General features: G+C 35.6%; 2 protein-coding genes across 3 annotated transcripts in view; one reads left to right on the plus strand and one right to left on the minus strand.

Annotated features, from left to right (window-relative positions):
• The first annotated feature begins 722 nt into the window (after window positions 1-722).
• LOC127156399 (zinc finger and SCAN domain-containing protein 21) lies at window positions 723-5,188 on the plus strand. The gene is made up of 2 exons (XM_051099238.1): window positions 723-1,051; window positions 3,853-5,188. The coding sequence occupies exons 1-2, from the start codon at window positions 868-870 to the stop codon at window positions 4,809-4,811; spliced, it is 1,143 nt and encodes a 380-aa protein (XP_050955195.1). The 5' UTR covers window positions 723-867; the 3' UTR covers window positions 4,812-5,188.
• Window positions 5,189-9,280: 4,092 nt separating this feature from the next.
• The window catches only part of doc2a (double C2-like domains, alpha), a 46,339-nt gene continuing 43,171 nt past the window's right edge, over window positions 9,281-12,448 (minus strand). For both annotated transcript variants that reach the window (XM_051106538.1, XM_051106537.1), the window contains one exon: window positions 9,281-10,103. In XM_051106538.1, coding sequence (XP_050962495.1) covers window positions 9,967-10,103 — 137 coding nt within the window. In that variant the 3' untranslated portion in view covers window positions 9,281-9,966. The remainder of the gene's footprint in view (window positions 10,104-12,448) is intronic.

Consider the following 12,448-nt stretch of genomic DNA (forward strand, 5'->3'; position numbering starts at 1 on the left):
TTTCTAAATCTTACAGCATTAACTCAATTATGAGAAAGGCATCATAATTCATAATTATACTAAGCCATTATTATGATATGCTAAATCATTATAATGAGAATTTCTGTCAATATGAAATGCTAAGTCATAATTATAAGAAAGTCTCTCATTATAGTGACTAACAAAATGGCATTGTTTTCACACAACAGCAGAAACAGGCAAAAATAATAGTTTCTCATAATAATGACTCATAGTAATGAGAAGCCACCTCATATTTCTCCTTATGACTTTCAGAAGAAAACTTTTTAATCGTGTGTAAGGGAGTTTTTGTACGTTTTCTGTAGGTTCGAACACATGTTGGGTACAAGGAACTGAAAAAGCAGACAAAATGGCTAAGGAAGCAGTTAATTTGGATAATGTAAACTTAACAGTCAATTTAAAAGTGTAGAAGGAAATTGATTTAACAAGCAAGCTGTAATAAATGGCAGGCCGGTAGAACATTAATGACACGTGCCAAATATGAGCAGGAAGACAAGAATTACAAGCTTCTGGAATTATAGAATTCACTTTGTGCAGTATTTTAAATATTGCACTAGAAAATCGATCAATAATGGCGATAATGACTGTGGGTGGTGTTATGCACCTGACTAGTTGGTTTGCAACCCGCCTGAAGAAGGAGGAGGTGGAGCAGAAGAAGAAGAAGAAGAAGCGTGAACAGTTCTTTCTGTAGCTTCTACTCCTTTCCATTGGTAGGCGCTGAATCGGTTTATTTCTGTGGTTAAAGAGGAACATATACATGGTCATATGACCACAGGGATGAGTGTTTACATTCTGTCTTACTGTACGCTGAAAACAATATAACTGCCTATACTACGAGCTGACAGCAAAATGACAAAGCTGCAGGTCATCAACACGTTTCTGACGGAGCGCTTAATGGCGACGCTCAATGAAATCATGGACATGATCGGCGGGACTGTCCTGCAGTATGAAAAAGAGCTGGACAGCGTGCAGAAGGACAACGAGTATTTGAGACGAAGACTGAAGGAGATTGAGAAACTCGTCGAGTCAAACGGTACATTGACCCTTCTTAGAAAATAACGTCTTCTGCCGAAATCAGCCGTTGTTTACTTTCTTTACGCAAATTACCATAGAAACAGTGCTTTCCGCCAAAATACCTTAGTTAAAACAGTAATTAATTAATAATAATAATAATAATAATAAAACTAAAATAAATAAAGACATCAACACAGCCGCCCTTGTCATCCAAAAAAAAAAAAAAAAAAAAAAAAAAAAAAAGAAAAGTTAAACACAATTGCAGCCGAAACTATGGTTACAATGTTGTGGTTAGTCAGGGCAGTTAGTGATGTTGCTAAACAATAACTCAAAAACATCAAATTTATCGCGTACATCAGTTTAATACACTGTTTAAATGATCAGTTTAGGCACCTTAACATCCTTTTTACTATTTTCTTTATAAAAAAAAACCCCTCCTCAAATCTATGAAGTGACACAAAGGAAAGTATGATAATTATTATTTGGTTATTAAAATGAGACAAACCAAAACATACCTTCCAAAACAATTTTAGTTGAACAGTATTGAGCTCCCGTGCATGTCGTTCACTTGTTGACTGTTTTCTGGACTATATGTGACCCTGGACCACAAAACCAGTCATAAGGGTCAATTTGTCCAAATTGAGATTTATAAATGTCAAATGAAGTTCTTAGCAATGTATATTACTAATCAAAAATGAAGTTTTTATATATTTACAGTAGGAATTTTTTTGGCTATTTCTACAAATATACCCGAGCGACTTAAGACTGGTTTTGTGGTCCAGGGTCACATATGGTCCAACTTACCCTTTAAAAATGCTAGTGTTTGTAATATTTAAAATATTCTTTACATATAGACCTATGTCCAAAGCACCTTTCAGTATTATCCTGGGTAGCCAGTATTGTCAAAGGAGAGACAAATATTGAATAATTACTAAAGTATCGTCCTTTAAAACAAAAATATTGCACTATAGCCCCCCCCAAAAAAAGTAATTTTTAGGCCATTATCTACTGTTTGAGCTACAGAAATAAGAATTTTATCGGAATGAACTGTAGAACTGGACACTTAATACGTCTAACAAATTGTGAACCTGGACCACAAAACCAGTCGTAAGGGTCAATTTTAAAATTATACAGTACTGTGCAAAAGTCTTAGGCCGCTAGTATTTTCATCAGCTAAAAAATGGTTTAAAGTCAGTTAAAGTCAGTCTTTTGCTGTAGTGTGTCAGTAGGAAATATCAGTTTACATTTCTAAACATTCATTTTGCCATTAATTATAGTAATCCAGTGAGATTTTTGAATGGAGCACAGGCTGTTGTCAGACTCCTTGTGCAAACAGAGATGTGATCTCTCCATCATTCAATCCAGTCTGTCTTAAGAAACAGAAAAAAACGGAGACAGACTAAATCCAGAAGAACTGTGGCAACATCTCCAAGATGCTTTAAGAGACCTACACCTACAAAGCTACAGTACTGTTAATATTTTTAGGCAGTTAGGCACATAAAATGAGGATGCTGTCAAAAACAATGTCATAAATAGATTTTCTTTATCAATGAACTTCTATTAACTAAAATAAATCAGCATTTGATGTGACCATCCTTTGCGTTTAAAGCAGCTTTTGCCCAATGTGCACTTGTGCAGAGTTTTTCAGGTAGCTTTGCAGGTAGGTTACTTGAAACATCTTGGAGATGTTGCCACAGTTCTTCTGGATTTAGTCTGTTTCAGTTATTCTGTTTCTTCATGTCATTCCAGAGACAGACTGGATGATGATGAGATCAGATGTCTGTGTGGAGCACTGGCTGTTGTCAGACTGCCTGTGCAAACAAAAATCTCACTAGATTATTACAATTAATGGCAAACAGAATGTTTGGAAATGTAAACTGATGTTTCCTACTGACACACTACAGCAAAAGATAGAAATAACTTACTTTAAACCATTTTTTAGCTCATGAAAATACTAGTGGCCTAAAACTTTTGACATATGGTCTGGATAGGATAGGACAATATTTGGCCGAGATACAACTATTTTAGAAAATAGAATCTGAGGGTGCATATTACTAATCAAAAATGTTTTGATATATATTTATGGTAGGAAATTTACAAAATATCTTCATGGAACATGATCTTTACTTAATAACCTAATGATTTTTGACATATAAAAAAATCTGTAATTTTGACACATACAATGTATTGTTGGCTATTGCTATAAATTTATCTGTGCTACTTACGAATGGTTTGTGGTCCAGGGTCACAATTAAAATCCTTATTTTTTTTAGGTATATTTGAGGCCACAAAACCATGCTTGTCTAGAAACATTTTACTCAAATTATGAAAATATTTGAATGCAAAACCACTGGCACTCGAATTATTATTAATGTGAAAATGTTAAAATCTGTAAAACTTATTAAGGTTTTTAAATCAAAGATCTTTATAAAAACATACATGTAAATTTCTGACTGAAACTGTATATTTAATTGCAACTTGCAGCTGCCATGAAAAGCTATGTTTGAATCTGGAATTGTATTAGTTAAGTATAAACTATTGCTTTTAATTAATTAGATACTTACTTAGAAACTTGTGCCTTGTTGATAAGAGACTCGTGACAAATGACAACAATGTGCTCTAAAACAAGCCAAAAATACTTGTTTGATATTGTCTGTCTAGATAGTCAGAGTCTGTCAACATCATACACTACACAATATTCTATAAAATCTGACTTTCAGCAACAAAAAAGTCATGGGAAAACTTGTGTAATATATTCTAGTTTTAAGTATGCGTAAAGTAAGTGTCTTCGATCTCGTCACACCTTTTTGTCTTTTACAGGTCCAGCTATCTCAAACCCTGCATCATCATCTTCGCCATCACATCTAAAATGGACTTCTAGCATTGAAACGGAAACAATAGCTACAGAGATCTATCAGAATCAGAACCAGGTACAAAATGAACAGCTCGCCAGCACAAAAGTAGAAGAGTTCTCCGACCATGCTCTTCTGGTGGACGAATCAGACATTATACATGGTCCCCAGTTACCAAACACACTGCCTCACACAGATGACTTTGAAACATCCCCTTTAAACGAATTTCCTTGTGGTGTAAAAACAGAGCCTTTTGAAAGTCCTGATTCACAGTCCACCAATGCCAACACATCCGTCTACAGCCCAATACCTCAGTGCACTGCTCAGTTACAAGCTACTAACAATATTAACCACAAGTCGGATCCTAAAGCGTTCAGTGTATCGAATTCCACTGATCTAGAATTAGCTAAACGTATAAAGCTAAAGCCTAAAACCATGCATGTATCCCTTAGTAAAATAAGCCAAAATGGGTTAAAAAACAGTTGTCCTGAATCAAGCATAGCTCATGTTAACTACAATATGGCTCATCAAAACACAGATTCAAGATCAGTCAGGAACGACGCCATTAGCAGTATAACTAACGTTGTGGTCAACCCCCTACGTCACGTGACGTTCAGCAGAGATGTCAGACAGGGTAGGGGAAGAGGACGGGGACGAGGAAGAGTCAAAGGTCCTGGGACGCACATATGTCCACAATGTGGAAAACTATTCCCCCATCATTCCCGGCTAAAGGTGCACATGCTCATTCATACAGGGGAGAAGCCGTACGTTTGCACCCAGTGCGGGAAGCGTTTCAACAACGACGGGACTCTGAGGAACCACAGCCGCGTACATCTGCAGCTCCGTCTGTTTGACTGTCCAGTGTGTGCACGTAGCTTTAAGGATGCCTACACCTGTCGAAATCACATGCGCGTGCATAATAGGTGAGGCAATGGTGTTTCTGCCTCAGCAGCCAAATTAAACAGAACTCAAGCTACAGGAAATTCTCATGGAAAGGTTTCCCTGGTGGTCGTGACATGTGCAGTCACAGTTTTACTGCTCCTGATCGCTTCTGAAATGTGCCATGCTGGGGGACCCCTGTGGGCAGAATTGAGAGGCGCTGAACAACATAAGTCGTCACATGATTGTCTTCATGTCCTCAGAAAACCTTTGGAGTATAATGTTTGATGGTGTTGTTGAAATTCATTTTCCTGTCATGTAGCCTGCTATCACGCCAGTAGGATGCAACAAACAAGTGCCAGTATTGCCAGCTGTTTTCTGCTGCTTTTAATATGCTAAATTAAATTGTTTGGTTAGAGATTTATTTAGAGTGTTTACTCTTTTGGGTTTCTCTATTATCAGCAGATGAAGATCTGAAGGACCTTCAAATATTGTTAAAAGTCCAACCTTCAAAAAAAAAAAAAAAAGTTTTTCAAAAACTGTTTTTTTCCCCGACTCTAGTCCACCATAGAATGAAAATGTGACCCTGGACCACAAAACCAGTCTTAAGTAGCACAGGTATATTTGTAGAAATAGCCAAAAATACATTGCACGAGTCAAAATGATCCATTTTTCTTTTATGCCAAAAATCATTAGGATATTAAGTAAAGATCATGTTCCATATAGATGTTTTGTAAGTTTCCTATTGTAAATAAATCAAATCTTAATTTTTGATTAGTAATATGCATTGCTAAGAACTTCATTTGGACAACTTTAAAGGCGATTTCCTCAAAATTTAGATTTTTTTTTGCATCCTCAGATTCCAGATTTTCAAATATTGCTGCCTTCAGATGATGTATCAAATTCAATAAAAAAAAAAGACTTATGACGGTTTTTGTGGTCCAGGGTCACAAATTTTATTTGTCGGTGGGCTGACAGTTTAAAATCTGAATGAGTGGATCAAGATCTTCAGGTTCACATGACATTTCAGGCAGTGTTTAACTGAACTTTATAGGAAGATGCTCAGTATATATGCTTAAGGCTTATATAACGTCTTAAATTTTAAGTTCAAAGTTGTTTGGGGAAAAAAAGGAATGTTTCCATTTGTTCCCACTAGGTGGCGATGTTGAGTATTTTTTTGAAGAAGACAAACCATTTCAAGTTACTTCCTAACTATGTTTTTGTGCCATCTGATTCATTGAACGAAGCTGGGGACATATGTTCACCCTTGCAGGATTTTTTATTTTTTGCCGAAACTTTCTTCATGGCATGTAGGAGATGAGAAACGGTTCTTTATCAGCCATAGCAGAGTTGATGAACATGGATGCCTGTCAAGTAAGATTTCAAGTTAATAATTTTAGTGAAAGTGCAGACTGTTCTTCACTTAAAGCTATCATATGACACCAAAGGGCTTACAATATAGTTAATGAGATCTATAGAATACATTTATGTTGCTCGTTTGTCTGTTTTGGAGTCCCTGATTCCCATCCACTTTTATTGTATGGATCAAAGCAACTTGGATATTTTGCTGAATATCTGAACATAAGAAAGAACATCAAACAGGGTTGGAATGACATGTGGGTGAGTAAATGATTAAAGGGGTAGTTCACCCAAAAATAAAATTACCCCATGATTTACTCACCCTCAAGCCATCTTAGATGACTTTCTTCTTTCAGACGAATACAATCAGAGTTATATTAAAAAAATGTTCCGGCTCTTCCAAGCTTTATAATGGCAGTGAATGGCTGTTGAGATTCAATAGAAGTCCAATACAGTGCATCCATTCATCATAAAAAAGTGCTCCGCGTGGCCCGAGGGATCTTCAGGCCTCCTGAAGTAAATTGATGCATTTGTTTAAGAAAAAAATATCTATATAAAATTTATAAACCCTAATCTCTAGCTTCCACTAACTAACATGCACGCATACATGAGAGAGTGGTGTTTCCACAGAAGATGTAGGACGTAGGTGTAGTGTAAAATCCAGAGAGAATATGCTCAGGTTTTGTTTGCAGGAGCAAAGGAAGCAAAGTTTCCTTGTTTAGCAGTGATGACATTTTTTTTTGTGGGCAGAGCTTATCTGGTTGCAGAAAATGACAGTTTTTAAGTAGCAGTCTATGGAGCCACGGAATAAAAGGATTTAAAAAAGGTAAATTTCGAGTTTATGTTTAAAAAATTATGACTTTATTCTCGCAATTCCGAGATTAAATCTCACAATTCTGTTAAGAAGAAACAACTCATCATTCTCTCTTTTCCCCTCGGCTTTGGCTTTTTCCCCTAAGACTTGACAAACTCACTATTGTTAAGTTAAATCAAGTTATAAAGTCCAAACTAGGAGCTATGAATGTGAATTTGCGAGAAAAAATCATAATTGTGAGATAAAATAAATGCTATGTAAAATGTTAATAGTAATAGGTTTAAATATTATGTCATGTTGTAACTGTAGGGCTAATACAATGCGCCCCCTATGAACAGCATATGTAAATATTATGTAGACATATTGTTTAAATCAAATTTAAGCTTTAAAAGTAATCATAGCAGTTTTCATCCATAGTCTGTCCATTTAAGCATCTGCGTTTAACTTCAAATGGCGTCTTTGACAACAGTATTCTATAAAAATTATTTGCATTCCGATTCTGGCATCAAAAGGCACAATTTTTCTTTTTCTCTTATTCTATGGATTTTTACCCATTTCCCTCCACTTATTACCAGTTATCTTCTGCCACCAATATATTATATTATATTCCAGCTGTGTGGAATACTTTTTATGATGAATTGGATGCACTTTATTAAACGTCTGTTGGACTACTGAATATTAACACCCATTCCGTGCCATTATAAAGCTTGGAAGAGCCAGGACATTTTTTTAATATAACTCTGAATGTATTCATCTGAAAGAAGAAATTCATATACACCTAGGATGTCTCGAGGCTGAGTAAATCATGGGGTAATTTTCGTTTTTGGATGAACTATCCCTTTAAGGAATGCCTTTTATGTAAACTAACCATTTGCATGTAAAAAAAGTCATCTATTATCTTTTTACAATGAATGTGACTTAAATGATAATCTTAATTTATTAAGTAAAGTACCAATAACAATAGCTTTAAGGCTCAGTGTTCAGGTATCAACAAAGGAACACTAGGGGACCGGAGGAAACTTTCAAGGAGGTCTCAGCAACATGAAAGGATTTAAAACGAGACAAAACAAGCATTAAAATAAGACAAATTAACTAAAAATCAAGCTATTTCTTATTTTAATTCACCACCTCAACACCTAAATATGAGGTATCCTAATTTTAAAACTAATTCTCAGACATGAAAGAGAAAAAAACCTTAGAACTCAATGTTTTTTTTTTTTTTTTAATAAATAACTAAGCTAATACTTTATCATGTGACCCTGGACCAGTCATAAATAGCACAGATATATTTGTAGCAATAGCCAACAATACATTGTATGGGTCAAATTTTATGCCAAAAATCATTAGGATATTAAGTGAAGATCGTGATCCATTAAGATATTTAGTAAATTTCCTACCATAAATATATCAAAACTTAATTTTTGATTAGTAATATGCATTGCTAAGAACTTCATTTGACCAACTTTAAAGGTGATTTTCTTAATATTTGGATTTTTTTGCACCCTCAGATTCCAGATTTTCAAATAGCTGTATCTTGACCAAATATTGTTGTATCCTAACAAACCATACATCAATGGAAAGCTTATCAAAAATTTGACTTATGACTGGTTTTGTGGTCCAGGGTCACACATAGAAATTTTGCGTAAAAAACACCTGATTCAACTCATCTCCAAGATCTGAAATGGTTATGTCAGATAACCATCCAAACATCCAAAATCTTTTACCTCACTGTGGTGTGCTGTTAAGTGTCTGTCTAATTACCATTTACTCATTGAACACATAATCAACCAGATGCATCTTGAAGATCCACAGTGGTTTTTCACAGTAGGAAAGGCTGGTATTATCTTGGTTTGGAATCCCATTTAGAGAGTATCTTGCTTATTGGTTATCGGTGTAAAGATACCCAAATCCACAGTAGCTAGAACAACGCCACAATCGCTCCCAGAATGAAGCCTTTGTGAATGAGATCATTCAGATGAAGTGTGCTTACATGTTGGTGGTGTGCCCTGATAGATGTTCTCTGCTTGCCGGAGCGATTACGAATTGTAATTCTTAAGAGGTTTCTAAGCTCGCTTCAAGAGGATGCAGGGAAATGACGCACATCTTAAAGAGCAATGCATTTCAAATGTATTTTGTACGCAAGCACTTCATATAAATGTAAACCACAAACCCTCAAGAATACAGCACTTTTTTTGGTACAAAACAACCAGACGACACACACGCATACGCATGCAGACGCACTCCAGATAGTCCTAGTATATGGCACATACAAACATCGGATTCCAAAAATATATCAAGTAATTAACGTATGCAATATCAAATTGTAGCATGTCCATAAAATCCCTTTTTAAAGAAAAAGTAACACCTGGAAATTGAAAACCGCCAAATTTGAGACCTTGGAAAACACAGTCGGTGCAAAGTAAAAAAATGTAAACATTGCATCATGCTACAAAAAGGATAGTCTATTGGTTAGCAGTACACATAAACCTGCTCCTGATGAAGTTGTATTTGTTTCAAACATGATTGACAACATTGAGAGGACAAGCCCTTAAGGACCACCCCATGCTGTCAAGAGTATATCATTTTGATGCATTTATGGCAGGCAGTTTACATGCACCCCCTTGTTTTGTTAAAGATGCGCCGTCCGCAAGCATTACGAAAGCACTGAACATTGAAATACATTGTAATCGGTTAATCAAAAAAGAGAATTGTGCTACACAAGATTTCATAAGAGTAAAATACACTTCAACGTTACAAAATGTGTAGAAAACGTGCAGCAATGAGCGCGAGAGAAAGAGAGAGAGAGAGAAGTGGGTGAAAGGGGCGGGGACTCGCTTTGAGTGACACCAAGCCAGACGACGACTGGTGGCCCATCCTCCACTCTCCTTTTTAAACAGCACAGAGTGTGTAATTTACTTCCAACATCTTGGCCCCTAGTTAGCTCAGATAATTATCTCCATGTCCACCTCATATCAATCAAATCCATTAACCTATCATGACTGATTTTCTCATTCCTGGCAGGGTCCTTCCTCAATCGTGGCAGGTGGTCTGAGGCAGCTCGTTGGTCAGAATGTGCCAGCGCTCCAGCTTTTGACCCTTGTTCCTCAAGCAGTCCATCCAGTGGCGAAGAGCATCTCCTTGGACGTGACAGCTCAGGCACACGCCACCTGCCATTTAAGAGTATATTTTGAGTTAAGTCTTAATATCAAGGAAAAACTATTGCTTACTGACTACTGCATAGTATATACACTGAATACTTCCTCCAGTGTGAAACAGAACATTATGCAGTCATTAACATTTATTCATTTGGCAGATGCTTTTATCCAAAGCGACATACAGTTGAGGAAAACAACAAGAAGTGATTCATCATAAGATGGCAATAAACACAAGAAGTGCCGTATACAAGTTTTCAGTCATCGTTCAAAACAATAAAAGCTAGGAAAGTAAGATACTAGGGGAAAATAAGAGAATAGAAGTCAAAGAAATAGATTTTTTTAGGTAGCTGAATGCTCACAGAAGAGATGACATTAACATTTCAAACAGTTGTGCATGTTTAAATCAGCTAATGCATGCAGTGATTGTCTTAAAAATACTGCACATTATGGGATGAAATGATCGGATTTTTTAATTTATTAAATATAATATTAAATATAAATCAGCCTTTCATTTTCATACTGTAGATTATAATGTGCAATTTAAGTAATTTATTACACTATAATAGTATAAACTGTATTGATTTCCATTTAGCATAAAATTCTTAAGCCATAATGGAGATGAAAATAAATGTAATTTGAATTAGTATTGGCCAACATTTTAGCATTGTTGCATCCCTGCTGATTTTTTGTAAAAAGGTCTTTAATACTGGCAATGTGAATCAAGAACAAGATGTTAAAAATGACAGAAAATTTTAGGTCTGCTCTATTCATTACATCTAGTGTATAGCACTGTGGGATATAGTGTTTCACACAGAGTGCTCCCTTTTATAATGCATATTTTAGCAACTGCAGTAGGTCAGCTTGGTATTCTCTCTATACAGAAAATCAGCATGCTGTGCACAGTATATAGACTATATAGAGACTTCAGAAATAGCGTGATATGATATGTATGTTTTATTCTTCAAAAGCTCATAAAATAAAGATAATACATTTAATTTAGCAGGGTAATTAATTAGATTCTAGAAATACGCCAATGAAGAACTCTTATCAGGCCTGATTTTTAAGCAAGTTTAATTTATTATCAACAATAGGACATTTATATTATTAGAAAACTCTCTGGAATACTTGATTCTAATTAGTCAAACCCACCAAATACTTTCTAATATCCATTGTTCTCCATGGTAGTGCTGTGTCCCAGACTGCTACTTAAAGATTAGTTCACTCCACAATTAAAATTTCCTGATAATTTACTCACCCCTATGTCACCCAAGATGTTCATGTCTTTCTTTCTTCGGTCCAAAAGAAATTAAGGTTTCTGAGGAAAACATTCCAGGATTTTTCTCCATATAGTGGACTTCAATGGGGATCAACATGTTTGAGGTCCAAATTGCAGTTTCAAAGAGCTCTACATGATCCTACCCGAGGAATAAGGGTCTTATCTAGCGAAATGTTATTTTCAAAAAAAAAAATGTATATACTTTTTTTTTTTTTTTAACCAAAGATAACTTGTCTTAGTCTGCATCCACAACTTCATGCATTATGTAATCAAGTTGGAAAGGTCACGCGTGATGTAGGTGGAAGTACCGACCCAGTGTTTACAAAGCAAATGTGCAAAAAAAGTGTAAAAAATGTAAAACCACAATGTTGGACGATTTTGAAGTTGGAGGGGAAAGTTTTTTTGCCCTAACCTACCTTGTTGAACTGGAGTAGTCATAGATGCGCATTGCAGAGTTAGTGCAAGATGAGCATTTGTGGTTAAAAAATCGATTTATTTCTTTCTTTAGAAAATGACAGATCGTTTTGCTAGGTAAGACCCTTATTCCTCGGCTGGGATGGTGTAGAGCCCTTCGAAGCTGCACTGAAGCTGCAATTTAGACCCTCAACCTGTTGATCCTGAAACATGTTGATCCCCATTAAAGTCCACTATATGGAGAAAAGTCCTGGAATGTTTTCCTCAAAAAACTTAAATTTCTTTTGACTGATGAAAGAAAGACATGAAAATCTTGGATGACATGGTGGTGAGTAAATGATCAGGAAATCTTAATTAAGGAGTGAGCTAATCCTTTAAAATTGGCGTTCATGTTTTCTTACTTTCATGTCGCTTATATCACTCAGTCATTCAGTTTCAGTATTACTTTAATATTGTTGAAGTGTTTCATTTGGTTGCTAGACTGATCAATTTGTAGATTGTATTGGATTGCTTTGTTCCATTCAGAAGGTTTAAGATAAGACACGGGTGAAATAATTTCAGTTTGTATCAGTAATGTATGTCCACATACTTTTTTAACATAATTATTTGGTAAATATCTCACGTCTGTTTCGTCATCTGTTGGAGTGCTGTAATATGCTGAAAAAGA

Source organism: Labeo rohita, chromosome 3 (assembly GCF_022985175.1).
Source record: "Labeo rohita strain BAU-BD-2019 chromosome 3, IGBB_LRoh.1.0, whole genome shotgun sequence".
Lineage (NCBI taxonomy): Eukaryota > Metazoa > Chordata > Actinopteri > Cypriniformes > Cyprinidae > Labeo > Labeo rohita.

Coding starts and splice junctions, on each gene's coding strand:
- LOC127156399 (XM_051099238.1), top strand. CDS start 868: ATGACAAAGCTGCAGGTCATCAACACGTTTCTGACGGAGCGCTTAATG. Junction 1,052..3,852: donor GAAACTCGTCGAGTCAAACG/GTACATTGACCC, acceptor TGTCTTTTACAG/GTCCAGCTATCTCAAACCCT.